Source organism: Fukomys damarensis, unplaced genomic scaffold (genome assembly GCF_012274545.1).
Source record: "Fukomys damarensis isolate Sample0158 unplaced genomic scaffold, DMR_v1.0_HiC HiC_scaffold_9, whole genome shotgun sequence".
Classification (NCBI taxonomy): Eukaryota; Metazoa; Chordata; class Mammalia; order Rodentia; family Bathyergidae; genus Fukomys; species Fukomys damarensis.
Window position 1 is genome coordinate 21,023,616 of NW_022900921.1, and position 26,445 is coordinate 21,050,060.

General features: G+C 42.9%; 1 protein-coding gene across 2 annotated transcripts in view; it reads right to left on the bottom strand.

Annotated features, from left to right (window-relative positions):
- Slit3 (slit guidance ligand 3) overlaps positions 1–26,445 on the bottom strand; it is a 552,271-nt gene that overhangs the window by 474,472 nt on the left and 51,354 nt on the right. For both annotated transcript variants that reach the window (XM_010622214.2, XM_010622215.1), the window contains exon 3: positions 17,244–17,315. In XM_010622214.2, coding sequence (XP_010620516.1) covers positions 17,244–17,315 — 72 coding nt within the window. The remainder of the gene's footprint in view (positions 1–17,243; positions 17,316–26,445) is intronic.

A 26,445-nucleotide genomic window follows, 5' to 3' on the forward strand; every position in this document is an offset into this window, starting at 1 on the left:
ACTCTTCCTTGAAAGCGCAACTCTCCCTGAATCATGTGATGCAAATCCCTTGTGTTCTGTCCATGTTTGATTGGGTGTTCGCTGCTTTGGGGTGGTGCCGGGTCCATAAGTGTGAAGCCAGGTAGATGGCATTGTCTAAAGGTCAGAGGTTGGGTCTGTGTACCTCACTTCCTTCAAAGCTCAGCAGAATACCAAAGACAATGCTGGTAAAGCTTGGTTTGTGCCTCCCAAGTCCTTGTAAGGAAGGGAATAGAAAAGAGGCTGCTGGCTCTTTCTGCGAATCACACATTAGACTGATGCTTGAAACATGCCACTGCCCTTGTCTGTCCCCACCATGCCAGCTGTCACTATACCCATTTACACAGTGGACTCTGGGGCTCAGAAAAGCCAAATCGTGGGCCCCGTGGCAGAGCTGGGATGTAGAAGCCTGGCTTCATGTCAAGGAATCATGCAGATTGGATTCTCAGTTCCACCCTGTAGACATGAGCTTGGCCCAATTATTTATTATCTCAGGGCCTCAATTCCTTCTCAGTGAAATAAAATAGCAATAATTACCTCACAGGATAATTATGAAGCCTGGATGAGATTCCAAAGATTATGGAGTTTAAAATAATGCTTGGTGCTCTGTCAACATTCGACAAATCATAGGTGCTACTACACAGTTGTGGAGTTTTTTCCTACTACTCTGGCAACCTTGTCTTCTCTTATCTTCCTAGGCTCTGAGCTCAATAACTTTTTGCAAGAGGTGCATCTGGTTCATTCTCAACCTGAGGTGTCTGCAACGGCAGCAGACACACTGGTGACTTCTGTAGGCCTACGGATCTACTACCTTTCCACAGCCATCTTGGCAGCTCAGGGAATCTGATTTGGTTCCCTTCTGCCCTAGGGCCTGGAAGAGTGCAAGAGCAAGGGCTGTCTTTCCACATGGCTACCGCAGAATTGGTGGCTTCCGCTCCCACATCATAAGTAAACCATATGGGAATTCTGTCCAGTGAATAGTACTGCACAGGCAACAGCAACCACAAAATAAGCTTTTAGCACCTAGGCTTTCTTTTTGGTTTTCAATTGTTGCGTGACAAACATTCGTTAAGTTTCCCAACACATAAAGTATTCTTGGGCCTGTTCCACTATCTATCCCACAGTGAATGTGGACTGAATAAAACACTTCCTCTTTGCGTCTCCTCTGACTGGGCTACTCACAGCCCCCCTTTCAGCAGCTCTTTTTTGGGTCCAATTAAATCCTCCACTGCCAAAGTCTTCTTCCTTCTTCTTCCCAGGAAGCAAGAGATCTAGCTAAAAGAGTCTGGAGCTAGAGAGGCAAGCTATGAATTCTAATTCTAAGTAGTTAAAATTTTACCATGCAGTCTCAGTTTTCTCTACTGACAAATGGGTTCAGAATACAGTACCTATTAACCCACCAGATAGTTGAGAGAAGATACAGTTAATAGACACAGGAGTGAAACTGTATGAGTAGAACTATATCCTGTTTCCTTTGCAATGAGATTCCATTGTTTGAAGCAAGAAAAGTAAAGAGGAGAATCCAATTTCACTTCTCCATTTCCATATAAAACATTTGCTCACTGTTTTACTAGAAGAGCAAAGATGGACAATTTTTTTTTTTTCTGTAAAGGGCCACATTATATTTTCAGCTTTGGAAATAATAGAGTCTCTGTCACAGCAGTCCACCTCTACCATTATAGCATAGATGTGGCCACACTTAATGTGTGATAGGTGTGGCTGTGTCCCAATAAAACTTTATTTACAACAGACAGTGGTAGGGATAGGCTGTAGTTTGCCCACTCTGGCCTTCAGAGCTAGTAAAGGGCATACTCTTCTTGCCAAGTGATCCTCCATTTTCTGCCAGCCATCTCTCAGAAATTTACCCTACGAGAGAGGCAGAATGCATCCGTGCAAGCCACCAAAATTCCCTGTCTGCTTTTGAGAACTGGAGATTTAGATTTATGGGCATGACAATTTGTTTCACATAATTCTGTCAGTAATTACACCGAGTTCCACCAGCAGCCATTAGGTAAATGATTTGGCCCTTTCCCCTGAGTAATATTTTCCTCCACTGAAATGAATGGAGGGTGCCTTTTTCTCCCATAAGTTAAGCATATTATTTGCCTCATCACACAAGGCAAATGCAGTAGCTCTCAGCTATTAGTCTATCACCGCAGCAATCAGACGGCCAGGAGCCAGAAGTAATTTACAACAGGGAAGTAAACAGGGCCCCAGATAAATAAATAAGCGGCCCAGGCTGGTCTGGGGCCTGAAAAGATTAAGTAATGAGAGTATCTAGTGAGAGATTTAGTGCTAAGTGAGCTAGGACCAAGGCAGCCTCCCATGGAGGAATCAAATTATATCATTGGAAAGAGATATTATTGAAGTCCCTCATGCTGAGCCTGGTAATCAGCACTTCTTGGGAAGGGAGGGCTGCCATCATTAGCATAGCAATTTGGGACTCCACACCGAACTCTGGCTAATTAGGTGCAGGTAAATGGGTTATATATGGCAGGTAAGCAGGGTGCAGTGACCCTGTCCACCAGGAAAACACAGTCAGTTCCTCAGTGGCTACTGGATTATGAGTATCTGTCTTTTCTTCTTAAATACAGAATCCTTATAAAAGAGAAGTAACTAGCTGGAATGGGAAAGAAAACATTGCTGAAGCTGATTCAAAACTGGCTTTAGCTCTTTAACTCCTGAAATTCCTCAGGGGTGGATTTTTTGGTATAACAAGGGCTTCCCATCTCAGAGAAGGCTGCAAGCTCTGGGAAGCAGATTCTGCCACCACACCCAAAATGGTCTTCCTCTTCCCTTCCCTTCCTTTTGATGGTACTACCATCCTCCCAGTGACAAGCTGAAAGCCTTAGGGCTTTCTATTCCTCTACTCCTTCCTTTTGGTTGCTTATTTCATTAATTCTTCCCTTGAAATGGCTTTCAAGTGATTTCTGTCCTGTCAGTTCTCTTCTTCCAGTTTATCATGACAATGACCACTCAAAAAGGGCATGAGTGGTTAATCCTTAGTTTTCCAAGCAAACCACTTTCAGGCTCACAGCCTGGGTAATTTATAAAGAACATAAATATATCTCTCACAGGCATGAAAGCTGAGAAGTGTAAGAGCAAGGTGCTGTCAAGAGTCAATATTTAAACCACTATCACCTTTCTTAAAAGATAACTGCTACCCCAGCCAGACCAACCCTGGGAAGCAACAATCCATGACTATTATAAGATAATATTCCTTCTCCGCACCACTTAATGAAGTATCATGGCCAAGGTAGGCAGGTACCTTTGGGTCAGACTAGAAATCTGAGAGCTGGAGATTTAGGTCCCTTATTACCCTGCGTCTCATTTTCTCCAACTGTAAAATAACATTAGTGTAGAAGTTCCAGAAGGTATCATCAGCTCCAGTGTTCTATAAAAATGGCTTCGGAACCTCTGAGAGATGTGTTAGAGATAAGAGTTTCCATAGAGCTTGGCAGACAAGGGAGAGTCATTTGTGTGATAAATTTTTTCTCCTGGCATTAGAGGAGCCAGAAAAGGAAAAAACCAAATCTGAGATGCACTTCTGCAAAGATTCCTATTTTCTTTCCTCTTTCTCTTGTGCCCTTTTTCATAAAGCTTTCACTGAGCTGAGGCTTCCAATAACTAGACAATCCCTTCAATGCCCATTAGAAGTCAAAACTCAATGAGGCCTGGAGATGGAGCCAACACAGTTCATCTTTTCATTTCATTGTATCACAGAATATTATTCCCAGACCTTTGAAATGAGCATCAAACATAACATTCCTCTCCCCAGCTCTCAGTGTTGGGCACTGGCTCATATCTGCTGGAAGAAGTTTCTAGCAGGAGTCGTTTGTCTCTCTGTGGTAGCAGATCAACTGTCAGATACAAAATCTGCCCTACGGTGATAGTTTTGTCTTCATTTGTGTGAGTGCGCATGGGTCTTATGTGTGTGGGTGTGTGTGTGTGTGTGTGTGCGCGTGTGTGTGTGCTATTAATGAAGCATTCAGAGCTTTTTGCAGCAGTGAGGAAAAAACTAGATTGCCATAGAAGGTGACTTTGATCACACAACTGGTAGAAAAAGTAGATTTTGCAGAGACTAAATAAACAAGTAAACGTATAAATAAGCCAAAGAATTTCAGGTAGTAGTAAGTGCTATGAGAAAAATACAAGTGAGTCATTAATAGACAGTGCCCCATAAAGAAGGGGAACACCGCCACAGATAAGGTAAGCAGAAAAGGGCTCTCCGCAGAAATGATATCTGAGTCAGGACATGCATTCAAGAAGGGCCAGGCCCCAATGACATCTGACAGCACATTCCAGGAAGAAGAAATAGCAAGGCCACCAAGAGCTGCAAAGAGATGGTGACCCGATTGGTCTTAAAATGATCATAGAAGCTGTTGGCTGGATATGGTTGAAGAAGGAACATGAGATGAAGCAGGTAGGTTGGGAAAGAGGTCTCCACAATTATTCAATCAAGAAAGAATGATGAGGGCCAGGGATTTAGCTCAATGGTTCTGCTGCCTGCCTCATAAGCGCAAGGTTCTGAGTTTGATCCCTGGTACCAGAAAAAACCCAAACAAACAAAAACAAGCAAAAAAAAACATTAAGAAAGAATGATGGCTAACCCCACAGTGATGGGAGCAGAGACGAAGTGACAGACCAATTGCTAACACATGGTGAGAGCAGAGCTGACAAAATCTACCCACTCCATGTTCCATTTATGTCACAACTGTCCACTCAAGGAGAGGAGAAACTCTGGGCAGCTCTGTCTTTCCCTGCTGCTTCTTCCGGCCTCATTAGACTTAATGATCTTCTATCCTTCACTCTCAGTTAAATAAAGGAAGTGCTTTATATAAGGGAAGGGGCCTGCAGAGGACACTATTAGCCATGGAAGCTATAATGGTCATTTCCAAGATAATTTTGTTCTGTGGTTGAGTCCTTGGGATCTGGTGGTTGACAAGACCTGCACTCAGTTCTAAAATAGACTGAAAGTGCCTGAAGATCCGGAGTAGAAGCTTGACCCATACACATCTCTTCTATAGAAAATGTCTCTCTCGAGACAAGAAAACATTTGCAGTAACAACTTACTGCCTCCGATACAGTTCTGCCACTATCTCTGTGCACCAAAAACACTAATTATGAGCCACAGAAACAGCCTCCCTTCTACCACCTGCTGCTGTCTTTCAATCCCCCATATCTCACCATAGCATTGCTCAATAATTGGAGCTAATTTAACAGCAAGTATCTTGCATAAAAGTGAATTATATCTGTGCTTTGTTTCAGTGCTTGGAAGGAAACTTCATTTGTCTTTCTGCAATAATCCATGAGAGATAGGGTTTTATGGGCACATGCATGTCATAGTATGTGCTGTGTGTGTGGTATATGATACACATGTGTGCATACTATAGCATGATGTGTATACTGTCTGGTGTGAGTATGCATGGTGCAGTATGGTATTTTATGTGTGTTGCATGATGTGATGTGATGTGTGTATTTCCTGGTGTGGTACAATGTATGTGGGAGGTGGTATAATGCGTGTGGTATAGTATGTTGTCTATGGGTGGGGTGTGGCATGTCACGTGTATATGAGATACCTCTGGTATGTTCTATGTGCATATGTGCTATGGTATGCTGTATGTACATGTGTGGTGTGGTTTGACAGTACATGTGGCTTGGTGTGGTACATTTTGTGCATGTGTGCTAAATGGTATGATATCTATGTGCGTGGTGTGGTGTGTGTATGTGCATGCGCATTTTGCAAAGAGTGGTAGGAGACAGAGATACAGGAAGATGTTAGAGCAATGACATCAATACAACTGATGATCAACCATTTTTTTCTATGGTCTTCATCTTTTAAAAATTATCACAGTGAGGTTTCTCTGAACACCTTGATCCCCAGCCCAGAGTTTCACAAATGCCTAACTAAATGAGACTGAGGTAGAGGGATCAGTTCTTGATCACCCTTCAGTCTCCTGGACCCCAAGTTTTCTCCCTTAGCAGTCATAACACAGTCCTTCTGCTTGGAGAAATGCTGGCATGATTTTATGTCTATTTCACCCAAAAGCTGACTCACTGACTAAAAATTCAGTCCCGAGCTCTGGACACACCTAGGAAAGGCAAAGCCACCAGCTCAATCACAGGAAACTCCACTTAGCCAACCACGGAGAGCTTCTGGCTCTGCAACAGGTAGTGCCAGTCAAGAAGAGGCCACCCTTCCAAGTAGGCATCATCACCACAAGCAGTGCAAGGAGAATGAGCACAGGAATGATGGGAAGAGAGAGGCATCATGAATAAAACATTACAATATTATTCTACACCATGAATCAAAAACTGAGGTCCAGCACACCAAATTCAGGCAAGGAGCATGAAATTTACTTAAACTTCTCTATTTCTGTTTGGTTTGGACAGTCCCGTGTTATCACAGTTTTGCTGTTGTTAGTGTTGTGTCAACACTTTCATTACAGTCTTCAGTCTCCAACAGCTGTAAATGAACTGTAAATCTTATAAATGGAATTTAACATTCAAATCCAGGACCCTGAGCCCAAGGAAAGCCAGGGAAAAGACAAAGTTACAGACATTTATTTATTCATTTTTTTGGTGTGATCTGAAATTTTGCTAGAATTTGGCATATCAAATTAAAACTCTATTCGTTCCCTGGAGAGATTCCCAAATGTTGGTTGAAAATGAGGGATGATTAGGCTCTTTAGAAATGTTTCTGTTGATGATAAACGTAGTTCAAGAACAAATATTTCAAGATTATCAGATGGAGGCACATTTGCATCATTCAGATAATTAAAGAACGTGTGTTTGGGCTCTGCCCACCTAAAAATGCCACTTTTCTGTATACAATGTGGAACTTCCTTGATGTTTAACTCACTTCAGGTTTCTACCTCCTGATAAGAAGGAGGATGTCATGATGTGCATGAAAGTAGGCTGCTGGTTCTCATTATTAGTAAACAGCACACTCTCTCTGAGTACCCTTGGTGATCATCATGAAACCCTGACTAGGGTGGTGGATTCTGCCACATGCCAAGTGTAGCACTGGTACTGTACAGAAAGGGCTTGGCTGTCAAGATTCCAACTCCATAGGTGGGACCCAGCCAAGGAAGTCAGAGAAGGAGCCAGGTGGCAGAAAGCCCACACTCACACCCTCTGGGTTCTGATTAGACATTTCTGGGTTCCATACTCAGCATACCGGCATCCAGCACACTGGAGTGTCATGCACATACAGTAGGTGTTCAATGTTTTAGTTGTTCCTGGTCACATAGTCATCCCCCTCACCTGCACCTCCCCCCCACCGGGAATCAGGCAAGAATGTCACCAACAGGGAAGTGACCAAGTTCCAGGTAACAGCTTGGAGTTTTTTTTTTTTTCCTTTTTCCTAACAACTGTTTTCATATAGTGCAAGAGGATGCACTGATGTACAAAGGCTTTCAGCTATCTATGCCAGGATATGAGTTTGTGTAGCCATCAGCTATTAAACCATTACTGTTAAAATTCAGCAAGTTTTCTGGACCTTACACTCTTTCTCTTTTTGCAGCCATTCAGTTGGTTGCAGGCTTTCACTGCACGTATCACCACTGGTTCATGTCAGTCACCAAAGGTTTGCCTAACTTTCCTGGACGGTGGCTTTTCTCACCCTTGTCCATGACATGACTGGAGAACCGCATGCACATCTTCAGAAAGCCATGCACATCTTGGAACCCCCATCAAGCAAACCAGCAAAAATCCTTACCTTCGAACCAAAGAAAATACTAAATCCATGAAATCACTTAAGCCACCCTTCCAAAGAAAGGGAGACTCAAAATGTTTTATGCAGCAACCTCTAAGAAACTCATTTTGTGGGATGTTTCACATTCCAGTTCATGGTTTATTCCCCCATATATTCCTGCCAGTAATATCATCCAGATGTGACAAAGAAGTCTGTGCAGAACTGTAAAAATTACAAGCATATTCTGTAATTCCAAAGCATTGTAAAGTCACAGCTTGGTTTTCTTTCCTTCTTTATAAAAAAAAAAAGATTCAAAACAATTTCCAAGTTGGCAGAATGTTCTTGGTGTATCACCTAATCACTTAAAAGAAAAACCCTTCTGTTGGCATGAAGGGCTCAAGAGATTAAAAATCTAAATCTCAACTCTATCTTTGAAAAATTACAGGGAACTTAGAAAGGTCTACTTGCTAGCATGTATTTAAGTCCATAAATTTTTCTCTTTTAATGTTTCAAGTCTTAATATCTGAGATCTCAGAAGAATGTGTTTATATGTGCTTATGAGAGTGTATATGTTCAAAATATTGAATTGTAAAAGCTTCATAAATCTGATTCCCCAATTTCTCTCTCCCTCCCTCCCCACCCCCAGTATAATTTGGTACACACTTCACATGATAAGTTAGACATAGAATTGGGGGTCAGGATGACCTGGATTTATCACTAATGATTTAATGTCCTCAAGAATTTGTTGTATTATCTGTGTAGTGGGCATAAAAAAAAAGATTCTTAGGAGAACAGGAACTGGAATATGCATGAGGTTACTAGCATACAGTTCCTCAGCAAGGGTTTGGCTACTTATCTCCTCTTGAATTTAGAAAATAAAAGGGACTAGAATAGATTGTTGTTTCTTAAAGAGTGCTCTATGGGTGACATACACCAACATCACGTGAGTGCCTACTTGCAAAATTAAACTCAAATCCTGAGGTCAATCCCAGACCTAATGAGCCCAACTCTTTGCTGGGTGATGGTCTGGAAAACAGCATTAAAATGATTTTTTTCTATATGCTGAGTTTGAAAACCAACTATAGTCCGAATCTTTGCTTCACAGACCATGGCCCTAACCTAGCAGTCTCACTTGGCAGTTTGTTAGAAATACAGATTCTTAGGTCTCACTCCAGATCTATGGAACCTGAATCCAAATTTCAACAAGATCTCCAGGTGTTCAGATGCCCAGCAAAGTTTTAGAAGCACTGGCCTAGGTAATTTTCATCCCTAGTTCTAAAATTGGATGGTGTAAAAGCCTACATAACAATTCCAAATATTTATCCACAGGCTTCCATGCTCAGCTGAGTAATCCTCAGTGAAGGAGAAGAAAAAAGGATATTTACCAGGCCTTCTCTCCTGGCCTTGGCTGGAGTTACTACAGAATGACTCTTAGTCTAACAAAACAGAAGCACCAAGAATGACATGGCACCTGCTGTAAGACATTATTTGTCCACATGCAGATTTAAGTGAAACCTACTTTCAACCTATGATGAAACTGGGGGGCATGCAGTGGCGAGAAGAGGACTGGCCTCCTACAGTACTCAGGGTCTGGGGGACAGAGGAAAAGGAAAGAAAAATAGACATCGTCTGCAGGGATAGTTTCCACGAGCTTGGGTTGGCACAGCCCCTGGAGAAGGGACTCCAGCTCTGCAATACTGAAGCTAGTCTTATGGTCCCTTGGCCTCAATGCCACAGGTCATGTACTGAACCACACTCTCCTCTGTCCTCTCTAGATGAGAAAACTGAAGCCTAGAGAGGTCAAGTAACAGGCTAGGACCACACAGGTCCCCAGAATTAGTTCTGGGCTGTCTCTGTAGCTCCCACCATCCTGATGGACTGGTTTTCCTATTATCAATTCACCACATCAGATAACAACTCCATTGGAAAATTGGCCAGTATGGTTTTTGTTTTCTTCACTGGTTTTTCACTTTTAGAGTACTGTTGCTCATCAATGTGAAATTTTATAGAGACACGTAGTGCATGTAGTTTTATTTTAAAGTTGAGTACAAAAGTGGAATACTAAAGCAGCTGAAAAGGCATCTGTGAGTTGCAGAAAATACTATCTAGAGGTATAAGGTGACAGTCATTCTAGTTTGGACAGCACAGACAACAGTATAGAAATCAGACAGATGGAGAAAAAAAAACAAGGCCAAGACTGATTGTGTAAAGGTACAAATTTCCAACAATTAATGGCATTGTATTGTATACCTTAAATGTACCAATAATTTTGTTTTTTTAAAAAAAGAATGTAGGCTCTGGAGTCAGGCAGGTTTGAACTTGATCTTTGGCTCTGCCAGTTACTTCCTCTATGACCTTTGAGAAGATGCCTGAATCTTGACGAGGCTGTTCAATAGGGAGAACAGTTTTACCTCCAAATTTACCTCCTAATCCAGAGACAGTGAGAGAATACATATGGAGCACCCTGCAGAGCATCAGACCCAAGCTTGGAACTGAAAAGAGGTGAATTGTTTCACACTGTCTCCCCCAAGTTCATACTCTGCAGCCCCAAACCTGAGTACCTCAGAATATGTCTGTATTTGGACAACAGTCTGAAGTGAACGTGAAGCCATTAAAGTGAGGCCCAATCCAGTATGACTGGTGTTCTTAGGAGAACAGGAAGTGATACCAGGGGCTTACACACACAGAGGGACAATCCTGTGGAAAGCAGCAAGGAGACGGCCATCTGCAAACAAGGATGGAGGCCACAAAAGAAAGAAACCAATCAGATTGACTCTTTGATCTTGGGCCTCCAGCCCCTAGAACTGTGAGAAAAGAGATTTTCATTGTTGAAGGAGTCCAGTCTGTGGTATTTGTCATGGTAGACAGAGCTAACTGACACAGCAACTAAAATTAATATCCCTGTTGTAGAGCTAGCACCCGAGATGCAGGGAGTTCAGCTCTCTTGCCCAGGGTCATCAGAAAGCAAGATTCAAGCCCATGTCTGCAAAGATCTTTGCTCTAACACCAGACTGCCTCAAAGAGAAAGATGACATTTCCAAATGCAGCTTCCATGTTTGGGGGCTATAGAGCAGGTTATGCTTGTGATAAAAGCAGAACACAGTACACGCCCAGAAGGGTACCAAGCAGCAGTGCTGAGTGTGCAGAGAAGGGCTCATTCATTGGCAGCAAACTGCCTGGAAACTGAAGTCTCAGCCTTGTGCTCTTGGATGGGGATGTTGTTTTACCATTACAGCCCTGTGACTCGCAGCTAAGATGGCTGGACACATGTCATATTGTTTTCAGCTGCCTGGCAATTAAATGCCCAAGTCTCTTGCAACTCCACTGCTCCAAGGGAAGGACAGTAGGTTTACACTCAGTGGCGTGTTTTCAAAGCTGTCAAATACCTTGTAAAACTGAGTGGAGAATAATTAGAGCCCTCTGTTCAGCCACTAGCATAACTGCCTGTGCAGCTACAGGGTTTTAAACCATTACCAAAAATTGAGCGGATGTTTTGGACCTCAATCCATGAAAGGTGATACATCAGGACTCCCATTGTCGGCTCACACTGCTACGATAAGGTCAAATGCAAAAAGTAGAGGTGTCCCTCAGCCTCCCTAATGCTGAGAAATTTAGAGAGATTTTAATCACTATTTTCACCTTTCCTTCTGCTCCTTCTAAAGAATTTCTGGCAACATTACCACTGAGCATTTAATAACCAGAAACCCTTCACAGCCTCTCCTATGTGCAGATGAAAGAAAAAGCTAGAAGTGCATTCAAAAAGGAGAAACTGATAATCTCTATGTCGTGAAACAGGCCACACTCCATCCTGTCCTCTCAGTGAAGCCAGTAAGAGGAGCTTGGTCCTCTCACCCTAAGTACAATGTGTCCTCAACATTCCTTAATTCTGGAGCCTGGACTGTTTCTTGGGTGATGAAATGCTTATAACACAGATCCCTAAACCATAGCATGTGCCCTCACACCACCACAGAGAGTGTCAGTCTATTTTACACATGACGAATAGGAGATTTAGAGAGGCTAAGTAACTTGCCCAAGGTCTCATGGCACATGATTGGTACCCCTTCTTCCTTTCACCGCTGTGCCTCCTCCTACCCTCAGTCCTGGGGCAGGGGCCAGAGAGCCTTGAGAAGTACAATACACAGTCCCTTCACTTGACAACTTTAGTTAGGACATGAATAAGAAAATATTTATTTATGGAGGGCCCAGGGCAAAATAGAGACTTTCCAGACACTTTCTGGATCATAGCAATACTGCCTCAAGCTCAGGGTATTTCCTTCTCTAGGATTTTATGGCCCATGCTCCATGTGCTTGAGAACAGCCCAAGAGGACAGATGCACCATGATGCACACATAAGGCAGATTGTGCTGGATGTGAGGGAGGGTGGAGGTGGGAGAAGCGCTTGGATATGTGACAGCCCTGCTGTCAGTCACTGATGGCACAACTTCAGCTCCCACCATGGCTTGCATGACAGTGTGGGATGGCAGAAAATGCAAGGGCTTCATGGAGACACGGATGTGTGCTGTGTCTCAGTTCTTACAACTATGGATCAGTTAGGCAACCCCTCCACCATAGTTAGGATCTGGAACGCCCCGCTTAGGCCCATGTGGTCTCCAGGGTGGTGCTATTGTGAGGTGGTAGGAACCATACAAGATCTGAGACCATAATGATCACTGAGCTACTCCTTAGTGAGGATTTACATCAACTGAGTGGCACGTGGGGCCCCTGAGACGGGGGTCTTAATGGAAGGTCCGGAGGTCATTAGGGACATGCCCCAGAGATTTAGGACTCCAGGCTCTTCTCCTTTCTCTCTTTATTTCCTGGCCAAGAAATGAGCAGTTCTGCTCCTCGCACGCACTCCTGCTGTGATGCGCTGCCTTACCACCGGCCCAAAACAGTGGCATCAATCAATCACGAACTAGACCCTGCCAGACTTTCAGCCTAAATAAACCTTTCCCCTTTATAAGTTAATAATGTCAGGTATTTTGTTGTAGTGATGGAAAGCTGATTCACACTCCTTCTAAGCTTTAGAAATAGTTTTAATAATGGTTTTGTTGGTGAGACCGTGTGACAGTCAAACCTGAGCATTGCTTAGTGAAGTGCTACCTCTTAGATAGGACATGTGATGGAAATACATGGTGAATATTTAAAAATGTTTATAAAACTTATTACCGTAAAAGATACACTGCCGCTCATGTCCTCAATGAATTCAAACTGTTCACCTCTCACGGTCCTTTTGACTTTGGCAAAGAACCAGAAGTCACATGGGGCCAGATCCAGGGAATAAGGAGGACGGGCAGACACTGCAATGTTATCAAAAGTCTTCCTTTTGCTCGGATGACACTTAACAGCAGCATTCATTGTATAGGTGACCGCACCTTATAAAGACACTCACGAACAAGATTTCCAGAAGCGCTTAAGAAAGTGACAAGAATAGGAAAAGTGTGTCTGAAGTGAGGGGGAAGTATTCTGAATGGGATTAATGGTAATGTGTCTTTCACTGTAAAAAATTCTAGAAATTTTATTTTGATCACATCTTGTTCATGGGGTTTATGGGAAAGTCCTGTGAACTCTCTAAGCCTTACTTTCCTTATCCGTAAAGTGGGAGTATTTTACAGATGGTGGCGGGCACGACAGTGGAGAAAAGCACATTATCTGAGATCTGCGGCCCTGAGTTGAATCCTGATTCTACCACTCGGTAGTGTTACGATTGAAGGCAAAGCCACTGACCTGTTCAAGCACTGTTTCACATGTGTAGAACAACAGTACTAACTAGAAAGGTGTTAGGAGAATCGAGTAAGTTAACAGACAGAAAGTGCCAGCACTTGGCATTCAGTGTGCTTGCTGGTGTTATTATCCCAAGTGTTAGGTTACTGTGAAGATATGAAGCACTCATTTAAAGCACAGGAACTGCACCGAGTAGATGCTCAATAAACCCATAGGTGTCTGTTGTTTCTGTGACTGGCATCCTTTTCTCTGTCTTCAGATTACAGAATTACTCTCTCCTGTGGGAAACCCATTCCCTAAACAGGCAGGATGAACACATGTACCAGACTTGTTCAATCAGAGCATACTGTCATACTGGTAACAGAAACGAGCCTGTGACCACACTAAGTAATCTGGGTCTTCCCTTAGTTCTTTTCCATCAGACAGTTGACAGAGTCACTCTTCACTGGATTTACAAAATATTAAGTTGTGAGTCTTCTTTGGCTGTCCATCATGCCCTCTGTTCCAAGATGGAGGGAGTGAGATGACATTACCAAGCCCCCTGTACCAGCTGTTCCTGAAACTGTAATGACCACTGGACTTCTAAGTTACACGGAGTAATGGCTTTCCTGTTGGAGTTAAATTTTAGTAGCATTCCTGGCAAGTAAATTTTAGTGTTATGACCACAGCCTAGATTCTCAATACATATCATTTCCCTTCCCTGTCACCACTCCAAGCGTGTCTTCCCATAGCACCGAGCCTTTCCAAAAGCATTATTTGGATAAACACTAACTATTCAGTAGTTTTTGTGTATAAGTCTAATAAAAGAGAAAAGTCCAGAGTGACTGCTTATCCCGCACAACTCCCTACAGAGCCATCAGCTGCACAGAGCTCCATTGAGTCCTTCCTGGGAAATGGCTCATTGCGTCTATTGAAATGCAGTGCTCTTTTAAAACAGAGCCAGTGGCATATGTATACACACTCATGACTGCACATTTATTGATTTCTAATTTGTACCCTGCTTACTTTCAAAAAGGCCCTGGAGTGGCTGACAAAATAAGACAAAGACATAATAGGGCCATTAAGAAAAATCAAAGATCAAGCCCAAAGAGGAAAAGCAATTGCTGATTATAGCTCAAACCTGGGTTAATATAGTTGCTTCAATAAAAAAATTATATTTAGCTTGCAGCTTTCTGGCAGCCATTCAGAACATGTCAAGATAGGGCATGTGGAGAACTGGGCATCCTTCTTGTCAACAGTTCTGTACCCACACAGGAGCCAAGCTGAAGCAGGTCCCCAGGGCAGAGTTTACTGAATGAATGAATGAATGAATGAATGAATGAATGAATCGGTGAATTAATGTACAAATGAATGAATGGTGGATAAAAGAATCAACTCTCTCTGAGAGTACTATTTACGCCATTGGGCCTATATCATTCATGTATTCATGCTCATCCAACTATCACTGGCTGAATGCCTGAGTGTCAGCCTCTGTGCCTGACCAGGAGTCCAGAGAGGGACAGTTACAAAAATGAACCGAATATCCTTCCTGCCTTCCCAGCTGCAGATCTCCGTTTTGAAGCTAAATTTCTGTGTAATTTGTCTCAGTGCTCATTGTAACTCCTAATCTTTTCAGGCCTCCCACAGAAAGAGCCCAGAAACTGAGCTTACAAAGAAGGAAATTATACAAATAGTAATAGTTATCTTTGACCTTCCACTTACACAGCCTGTTAAGACTAGAAAACGTACAGTCACACCAGCATCTTATTCAATACTTGCAGCTCCTCAGCTCTCTGTTAGAAAGTGGAAATTAGGACATAACCCAGGGGTTTCCATTTCTCTGTCCCTGGTCCCCAGCATCTGAGAGACCTGTTCACACGACCTGAAATTGGTCCTCCTTCTGAATCAAGACCAGCCCTGTACAAACAAGGCATTACCTGATGGTCATATGGAGGATTCTATGAGCAAGAAACAGCCCAGTGCACCTTCTGCAGCAGTTGGAATCCTCAGACCCCTCCTGCTCAAAGCCATCCAGCAGGTCCAGCCCCCCAAAATACCTTCCCTCTGCTTAGAAATGGATGCTGGAAAAAAGAAAGAAATAGATGCTGACATTTCAGATGAATATCATAAAGTCTTCAGCTCTTAGTTAAGCCCAGGTTGAAAAGACCCAATGCAGTGCTGGATGGAGAGATAGCTATTGACTGAGCATTTAAGGGAAGAGCTGTGTCACTGGTCCTCTGTATCTGTAAATTCCACATCCATGCATTCAATCAACCACAAATTAGAAATATTCAAAAGAACAGCATCTTGATTGAACATAGGCAAACTTCTTCTTTTCTTACCATTATCCCTAAAGAATGTGGTATGTAACTATTTACTTGGCATTTATGGTAGGTTCTATGCAAGTTCTATGTCATTTTATAGGAGGGATTTGAGTATCTGTGGATTTTGTTATCCATGTGGGTCTTGAAAACAATTCTCTGTGGACACCTAAGGAAAAGTATACCGGGAAGAGGAAGTTAAAGGCCAGGATGGTTTCTGGTACCTCTACCTGGTACAGCATTTCTAGCTCTGCTAGACACTCAGGCTGATAAACTGAATGTCCTTGCCCAGCCATTGGATGAAGACTAAGGGTGATGTACCTTTGCATGTTTTTAACTAAGTCAGCTATGTGGACCAAACAAGAAAAACAGTGTGTGCACCAAGAGACCTTGAGGAAATACAAGAGACCAGCAAGACCAATGCTCCACTGGAACGCCAGCCAACCCTGATCTGTTCTTATTCTAATGAAGTGCTCTTTAAAAATACATTGATGAACGCAGCCTGTGTGTGCATGTGTGTACTGCTCATGCAAAGCTCATTTGTAAGTATACACACTGACATGTGTTTCACATTTTCCGGTTTATTACAGAGCCTGTATGCTTTGTTTGACTCACAGGTAGATATTATAAACAGCCATTGGGAAGAATGGTGTCCACAACATGAATACTTTCCCAATAATGTTACAGTCTTCCCAGCCAGACTAACAAACTCACCACCTGACTGCTAAGCAGTCAGAAACCATGTCACTCCATTCGGAAAGTCAGGCCTTGGGCAACCTAGTTGACTCCATAATCTACATTAGTCACTGGCAGCAAAATTTTAGGGTCACGATCATGGAGCTGTTCACTTTAAATAATTAGCACTTGCCAAGATCACTCACAAGACATCAATCATAGTTTCAACAACAACCTGTATCTCTGTCTCAACCTTCTAAAGTCTCTGAGTGAATAAAAGTGCAGAGGTATCTCCAGCTCTTCCCTCCTCACATTCTGAACCATTCTGGAAGATCCATCTGTTTCTTCCTTTTCCCACCAAATCACAGACCTCAAGACCCAGAGTTCTTGGTCTGGCAATAATGGGAAGCAAACAGTGGGTAGGAATCTGCTTCAGCCAGCCAGGCACTGAGATTTAAATGCTTACTCCAAACCACGCTGTCTGAGACCACAGAGAATCACATGCAAATAAATTCACCCAAAACACTCTTCAGGGAATTTCTCTGATGTAAGTTCAAATACAAATTAAATGGAGGAGTTTCCTCCCTGAGAGGAGACTATCCACTCTACATGTCAATAGTCTTCACTGGCCATTTAATGCCACTGGCCTCTGGATGAAGAAACAAGAAGTCATCCCTGGAGATCTACAGGAGACATACCATTTCCGTGACCTCCTCCAAGTTTCCATGCTGGGGCCTGCCAGACTCCACACAGCATGGGGCACCACACTAAGGAAACCATATCCTTGTCACAAAGGCACGAGGTAGAGAATGTATGTCAACTCTACTTACAGTCTGGTGAGCTTTGGTGTGCTCTGGAAAAGCAGTTCTGGAAGAACCTGGAGCTTATTTTTGTTCAGACGCCTGTAGAGAAAAAGAAAAATGGAAAGATATCATTGGATCAGGTATATTCATAGACACTGGTTCAATCAATGAATCTGTCCATCAGCAGGTATTAAGCAACTCAGTATTGCATTGTGGGATGTTCAACATGTGTAAAGCATATATCATTTGGGCAAAGCTTGGAGGCAAGCTGGAGATGTCAAGCTAAGGTCAGTCATAAGCATAAACACAGTACATGTGTTATGCTTCCCCTCCTGTGGTAGGAGTCTACTACAGACATCACTAATGGATTACAACTGATCACAGAATAGACCTCAGACAAGACAAACAGAGAAAATGCCAAGGCTGATGCCCATAGGTTGAGAGACCAGTGAGCCGCTCCACATCAGGGTCTACATTATTACCTTCATGGGTCTTTGGCCTTTTAGCCTTTGTGGGCTACTTTCCTATGAGAAACTATTACAGATTACATTTTACAACTGTGTTGGTATAAAAACAAATCCATTTATATCACATGATATTTACTTCAACTTAAAAGATCATTTTCTCTTCTGATTTTCAAAGAAAAATTATTATAGGACCTGACAATATCATGGGATACTGTTTTGGATCTCAAATGTCCTCACCAAACCTTGTGTGTTCAGAGACTGGGGTTTTGAAAGGGTGACTGGATCATGGAGGAACTATACTCCCCAGTGGATTCATCGACTAACAAGTTCAGCAGTTGATTGTACTGTGGGGCCTGGTTAAACATAGATCACTGTGGACATGACCTAGAATAGTACATCTTTTCTTCACTTCCTCCCTTTTCTCTCTACCTCTAGATCACAATGATGTGTCCACCTTTCCACTGTGGCAGATCCTTCCACTGTGCTACTTCAGTCTGCCAACTATGGAATGAAACTTCTCAAACTGGGAGCCAAAATGAGCATCTCCTCCTTCAAATTGTGGTGTTAGATATTTTGTCTCAGCAATGAGGAAAGTAACTACAACATGACTCTCCAGCATTATCCCCTCTGTACCTGATACAGAAATCTATCCTGGGTCAGGAACTGAAGTCTAGGCATAGGATATGGCTTGATATGAAAGCCAGCCCACTAGGAATGGCCTTTGTTGGATGATGGCCAACAGAACCAATCCAAGTCTCGTCTGAATGCTGAATACCCAAAGGGAAGGCCATCTGAGTATCCAAGGGACACTGAGCCATTGTGATCTCTATGAAGGTTGCTTTCTAGAGGGAACTGGGGAGAGAGGAAGATCCTATGACTTGCTAGCTCCATGTCATTCTGCCTCAGTACCTATTCACAGCCTAATCAGTTCTCCCTTTTCACATGAATCCCCAAACCACTTTTTCAAGATACACCTCACACAGTCCTCAAAAAACTAAGATCAGAGGTCCCATTTGACCCAGCTATTCCCCTGCTGGGTATCTTCTCAAAAGAATTAAAAGCATCATATCATAGCAATATATGCCCACCCATATTCATAGTAGCACAGTTTGTAATAGCTAAATGTTGAAAACAGCCCAAATGCCCATCAACTGGTGACTGGATAAAGAAGATGTGGTTTTTCTACACAATGGAGTACTACTCAGCCATAACGAATGATAAACTAGAGACATTTATAGCTAAATGGATAGACCTTGAGAACATATTCTAAAGTAAAATAAATAGGACACACGTGTGTAAATGCTGAATTGTTTTTATGGTATGAGAAACTGAAAGTGTAACTGGGGATCAAAACGTATAGATGATATTGTGAAACAGGAAGAAAAGGTTCAAAGGGGAAGGGGAGTAAGGGTGGAGACTGGAGGAAAGGAAAGAAGGGAAAGACAAAAGATAAGAAAAGAAGGGAGAAATAGAAACACAGCGTTTGTAAATAGAGAGGGGTAGAGTGGGTGGAAGGGGAATGGAAAAAACAAGAACAAAGAAACAGGTACAGAGTCACAATGATGAATGCGATCGTAAAGTACACCTCAAATGTAGCAGTAAACTAAATGAATAAAAACCAAGAACAGACCTCACAGACGGCAGGATTCTCTAGCATCAATTTTAGTATATGGGTGGTTGAAATGAGCACTCCACTAGTGCCGAAAGGCAGTGTATAGTTTAGTGAATTTTCCCCACAGCTTATACTCTCTTTCCCCCTGCGTTCACTCTCTGCAGACATGACTCTCTACATCTTGTTTCTCTTACAACTCTTTTAACCCTTGTGTCAATGGACAGAAACTTCAGCACGATGAGGGGACTAAAGGTGATCAAAAGGGCCTAAACCTGGGAGAGAAGAACACTGAAGACCCTATCTAATAACCACCCTTTCAAAGAGGGCACAGCGTGGCCTGACAGAGCCCATGCAGTGTACGGATAGCTGTGATGAGGGATCCTGTCTGGGAGGCTTCTGATGAGAAGGAGGCAAGGAGTAAAGGTTGGAGAGTTGGGTGAGACAATCTCCAATTCCTTGTTCGACTCTAAGGGGGGCACTGATTCTTGTATTAGTGCTCTTTTAGGATCGTAGAATTTTTAAAAATTCTAATAAAATTATGTAAAAAAAGATTTACCATCTCCCACAGTCTGTACAGTTCTGTAATGAGGAGCAGGTTTACCTGGTTGTACAACTATCTCCAGGACATTTTCATCTTGCAAAACTGTCACTCCGTACTTCTTAAACTACAGCTCCCTATTTCCTCCTCTCATAGCCTGTGCCAACTACAATTCTGCTTCTGTTGCCATGAATTTTTCTTCTGCTCTTTTGACCACTGCTGGTGTCCTTAGTTCATTTGCTAATGTCACCGAAAGGGAAGCCAGGGAGGAGGGAGTGGAATCTACTTCCTGGTGTAGAGTGACACTCATGTGATCAATGCTAAGTCTCTTTGTAACAGGTGGAAGCCACTGGTCCTGAAGAAGGCATGGTGTTTTGGGGTTAGCCAGGGCTGAGCTCAGGTCTAGCTGTGTCATGCTGTTATTGTACAACCTTGAACAACTTCCCTAACCCTTTGAGCCTCAGTTTTCCAACTGTAAAATAATCCTACTGTTTTAAATGGCCCAGTGCATGGGCAGGTGTTTAGCCCTGCAGTAATAGCCTGCAAATAACCTTCAGAATAATGATGACTGAGTCCTACCTGTGTGTCAAGCACTGCTATACGCTGCCCCAGCAGGACTTACACTGCAGTGGATCCTATGGCTGGTACTGTTACGATTTCTGTCTGTTACATAAGAAATTCAAAGCCCAAGGAGGTCAAGCACATTCCTGAGGCCACAGTGTTAGCAGGTAGCGGCTGAAGGATGCAGATACGGTCAGCCTGGGTCCCGAGCTTTGGTTCTAAACTACTATGGAACTAAAAGTCTTCAATAAATGACAGATCCCTGCCCTTTTCTCTTCATCATTTTTCTCTATTTCTTTTCATCCTGGGATGCCAATTCCTCCACCTGACCCAGAAAATGACCATCTTGGGTACATTGCCCTTCCTGAAGAGACCTCTCTTGAAGGTCCCAAGACAAGAACTGTGTTCCTATATAGGTCTCTCTGGAACCACCCTTTATTGTCACAGCTGTATAAAGCCTGGTGAGAGTTACATTCAGGCACCCAGTCTAGGCAAAAATTCTAAAATCTGGCCCACCACTGTCTGCAGTGGATAGGGTGGTTAGTGTGTTAAAAGCCCTAAACCAAGTTAAAGCTAAAAATAAAACAAACTTGGCTCTGAAGCTCCCGGAAGGGAAGGAATCACTTTCATTTCTTTGCCTGTATTTGTGGCCAGACAAAAATAAAAATGCAACCAAATTTAGCCAATTATGCACTGCCTGCTGCTTCATAAACCCTGAATGAGGATTTGGGTGGTCAGGCTGGGCTCCAATTCTAAAAGCCTTGGGGTCTTTCCACTTCAGCTTGGGTGGGTTACGTGCTAGTTCTCCACATCAGGAGCTTGACACTGTAATTCCAGGTCTCTTCAGCATTTAGTTTCGTTTACTTAGTGAACAGGCAGGGCCTAGAAAGTTCCCTGAAAAGTCGATGAAGGCTCCAAGGTGCATAAGGTGCATTTCCCATGTGATTGCTATAAACGCAGCCTGTAAACAGGACAATGAACGGAACACAGTGTGCTCTTCTCCTGTGAGAGGAACAGGCATGTCCTGGGCTGCAGACAGTGACCAGTGGCCATAGGGCACTCATGCCATCTGCTGCTATGTTACCCTGGGTCTACGGGTAGAAATCTCTAGCCATGGTTCAAGCTGGTAAGCAGGACTGAATGGGATCAATACGATGACAGAACTAAAGAGGTCATCAAACAGGCCAGGTCAACCACATGATAAAGCCTACCCAGGGGCCCCTCTCCCTCGAAGGTCAAAAGTATCTCAAAGCTTTACTACTAGCACTGTGGCCTCAAGGTCAAAACCTCACTGGCTGCTGAGTTGCAAAGTCTTAAACTGTGAGGCTCTAAGGAAACAAAGTCTTGTTTTTGTGGAGCCACTGAAGACTTTCCCGGATATACATGGGTTTATAAGACACAACTAGAAGTTTTTGTTACTTTGTTAAATTCATCCATTTAGTCAACCATTCTACCAACCATCCAACTATCCATTCAATTGTCTATCCCTCTAACATTTATTTATCCATTAATCTAGCTATGCATTCATCTACCCATCATCCATCCATCCACCTATCTCTACATTCAATTATATTCATCTTTCTAGTCACCATTTAGCCATCCATCCTTCCATCTCTCCACTCCTGTTTAAATACGATCATACCAAGATGGATAAGAGACATCCCATTCCTTTAAGAAGGTCATTTGCTAGTAGAAGATGTAGCTGTGAAAACAAAAACTGTACTATGATCTTGTAAACAAAGGTGTTGTATTATTACAGAGGAGGGGCAGCTACTCTACCCTGTTCCAAAGACAGAAAGTTTGAATTTAGTTTTGGAGGATGAGTGTGACTCTTCAGGACACATGGACAGTGAGCTCTAGACTTCCTGTATGTGCATTCCCAAGGATAGCCAGGTCACTGAGGTGCAGACTCTATCACTGGAGCACAGAGGTAACTTGAGATCAAAAGTGATGAAGTTAAATAAGAAGGCAGGCTGTATCATGAGAGGCCTTGTGGATCACAATAAAGGATTTGGGATTGGCTTTTTATGGAGTGCAATAAGGAGTCAGGGGAAGGGTTTGAGCGAGGGAGTGATCATCTGGTTTGAATTTTAGAAAAGTCTCCCTAGTAACAATAGGTCTGGGTGGAACTGGGCTCCTGAGTAACCAGTGTGGCTCTGTGACGACTTAGCTGAAGTCACTAGTGGTAATGGAGTGTAAGAGATAGATGTGAGGTATAATAAACAAGGTTCTAAGATTGAATGCATGTGAGGGTTGAGGGAATTGCAGGAATAGGCATATTAAAAATAGACCCCAGGCTCCAGCTTGGTTAACTGATTATTTGAGGTAACCAACCATCACTGAAAGAAATAGAGAAGGGAGGAACACCACACACCAGAAGTTGATGTGTTTAATTCCGAACTTCTGTACAACTTAGGTTTCTCAAATAGCTGTGACAACCAATAGCTGGTATACTGCTAAAAACACGAGTTAAACCCTGTAGAAAGCACTGTGCAGGTCTCACTGAATCCCCTTAGAAAGAGAGCCAGTGTTCTGAGTATCACTGAAAAATGATGCAGAGGCCTAAGAAAGTTCAGGTCTTTGCCCTAAGTCAAACACCACCATCATGATGGTTACAGGCTTTGAATCCAGATATGGTGATATCTCAGTTCATGAACTTAATTCTTTCCATGACTCTGGTCACAAACCAAATTTGATGAGAACTGAACAAATTTCCCCATAAGGTCAACAGTGAACCTAACTATTGAATTTGATTCGGTTCTCGTCTAATTTGGTTTGTGACCAGAATCATGAGAAGAATTAAGTTTGTGAACCAAGGTATCACTGTATTAAACCTGTGTTTTTAATGACTATATAAAATGATATTTTAATTAGCCCTTCAATATAAACTTTCTTTGTCTGTCATCTAAGATGTGGGTCTCATCACCCCATTAAATTCTAAAGGTTCTTCAGAGTGGGAACTACATCTAATACATTCCCTTTACCCCAACGGCAGCCAGCATGTCAGGCTCATGAAGTACCTTCCCCGAGGTGAATTTCATGAATAAACATAAAGGCAAGAATGGCCAGCTTAGGCAGCCTGAGGAATCAGTGACCTCCCTGAGCTAGGTTAAGAGAGCCATGAGTGTGGAGGATGTAAGACCTCCAGAGACTCAGTTTCAAGACTCTTCTGCCTCGCTTTGCAAGGCAAGCACAAAGTGAGGCACACTTGTCCTTACCAGCCTGCCCTTACTAGCAAAAGGACGTGGCTGGTTCCTCTAGGGCCACTCACAGCACATGAAGTCCTTCCCTTTTTCAGGGAGGTGTAGAATATCCAGCTGCTCTGCTAGTGCCTGTGGAGGGAGAAAGTCAAAGTATGTGCAGCCCCCAAATCAGCAGGACTGTCTGCTTCAGTAATGAACTCAATTGGTTCCCCTCCCCCAGGGAAATTCTTATCCAGCCTTGCTTACTTCTCCGTCTACTGGTACTTTCAGAAACACCCATGTGTCTACACAGCAAGAGCCAAAGTGGTTTTGTAATTCAGAACAGAAGCTTCACATTACCTCTAAGGGACAGACAGAGAGGATTCTGACCAGGAAACCCAAGGGAAGCACACTCTAGGGCAAGGGCAGAGCCAGAGCACAGAGGCCTCTAACTGGAGCTCAGAGTCAGCACCATCATCCAGGAGGCTGTACAAATGTCACCATAAATCAGGAGCAAGAAACTCCAGGGTGACGATGGACCAACCCTGAATTTATTTCCATGGTTTAGAAGCAAGTTGACCTGAGCTTTTGCTTCCACAGTATACAGCGTGTGCTCAGTGACATTTAGGTTGGCTAATGCCAGGTTTAAAAATTGGTATTTTAAGTTTGCAACTTTCAAATGTCCTAATAGCAATTAAAAATCTTTATTTTTGACATTTCTGTGGGAGAAAAACACTTCACTGCTGTAGTCTAAACTCCCCTTAAGAGTTCTTTCTTCGTTGAAGTTGTTATGAGAGCTCTTTAAGAAATAACTTAGATTATTTTAGGAACACAGCTATTATATAATAGCAAAACATGTATCTCACAGGATACCTGAGCAGGCTGAATGGTTTAACATCTGCAAAGGGCTTTCCAGTGCTTCTCAAGGGTTCAATAAATGGTAGCTGTTGCAGCTACTGTTATTTTCATTATCTTCAGCCCTATGTACCCAAGATCTCAGAACTACAGTTTTATTTCTCCTCCAGTGATGATTGTATTGGTCAGCAAAGCAGAAAGAAATGGACTCCCAAATCTCAGTGGTTAACACAATAAACACTTACGCACACTCACATAATGGCCTTGTACAATGCTGTTGAGAACTTGTGTCATCCATAACTGTTATGCTGGAGGACAGAATGGGGAGGAAGCACAAAAGCTCTAAACTCCTTTGGCCCAGTAATGATGTATATCACTTTTGCTCTCAGCTTATTGGCTAGAACTAGTCAGATGGTACAAACTTAACTGCAAAGGGAGCTGGGAAATCTACAGAAGCATTTGGGTAGTTGGTGAAGACTAGTATCTTAATAACCTACGGGCTTTAAGCCTCAAAGTAGCAAGATGATAATTTTATATAGCCACAATTTAAATAAGAACACTGGGACAAAGAGAGGTTATGTGACTTATCCAGAGTCACCCAGCTTATAAGTATGGGTTGGACAGAGGTCTCTCGAAAACTAAAACCTGAGATTTTAGCCCCTCTACTATTCTTTTTCTTTAAATCTTATGGCACTTAACTGATTAGCAGAATCCATAATAGGAAGGGAGACTATTAAAAAGAAATATTTATCTATATTACAGCTGAAAAATTTGAGCCCCAACAGTCTAGCAATCTGATCCTGTACCTGCTTGGCCTTACTGCACAGGGCCTGTTTACTTGTTTAGTGCCCCTGCTCCTCTAGTCTGGGTCCCACCTCATGGCTCCAGGGCAGGGGGCAATCCTGAGTCATCTATCAAGAACATTTATGCTTGTTTTAAGACCTAATGGGTCTATTCCAAACTTTCCCAAGTATGCTCTCAGCTCCTGCATACCCTTGGGGCTAGTTCTAGGTGGCCCACATAGCAGCCTTCCTTGTATCTCACCTTACTGAGACTAGCTTGGGACTTCAGCTTAAGAAGAAGCACAAAGACTTTCTAACACTCCCTTTTGAACTTTTCTGCATCTCATATTGGACCAATTTTCCTCCAATTACATGGCTGTTAGGGAATCACAGAGCACATCAATGGTCTGAGATTACTTTGCCTCTACCCCTTGCCCCAGCTGCTGTCTTATCCCAAATGCCCCTGCATCCAGAGACCTTGACTTCAAGAAGAGAGAAGCTGGAGGGGGAAGAGAAGGGTAGGAGTCCTCTCCCGTGTAACTGTAATGGAAAACTGCAGAGAGTGAGCCCAAGGGCAATGAGAGTCTTCTGGCTCGAGGATTGCTGCCTTATAAGGCTTAAGTCATTTTTCCTGAAATAATGCAAAGGAACTCCAGAGGGTACAGTCAAAATGCTTGTTTAAGTCAAGAACATGGGCTCTGGGGGTTGCCTAAAGAGTTGGGTGTGGAACTGTTTAGTACATAGAGGTATGACTCTAGAAAAACATGTCAAGGGTGGGAGAAAGCCCACACTCATGCACACATGTGAATGCATACCCACACACACTGCAGACACAAGGCACACGTACCTTAAGAGACATGAACAGCCTCAGAACTGGCCAAATCCACTCTAGGCAGTCAGACCACTTGACAATGCCAAAGCTCACATCCCCACAGTAACCTCTTTACTCCACATATAATAATGGTATCAACATGACAGGCAGCTCCCCAAGCTCAAGAATCAGGAATGGAATCCTTCTGAGATCTTCCCATTTTGCAACTTTCCTTGACTCAGAGTTTTTGCACATGCTGGTCCCTTCTCTGAGAATGTGCTGCACCCTGCACCTAGAGTAGTAACTGTAGCAGAGTTAGAAAGTGGTCAAATTCTGGAAATGATCTGAAGGTTAAAGAGGCAGGATTTGCTGATGGATTAAAAGTGAGGGGAAGATTAGATATAGAGTCAGGGGTGATGCT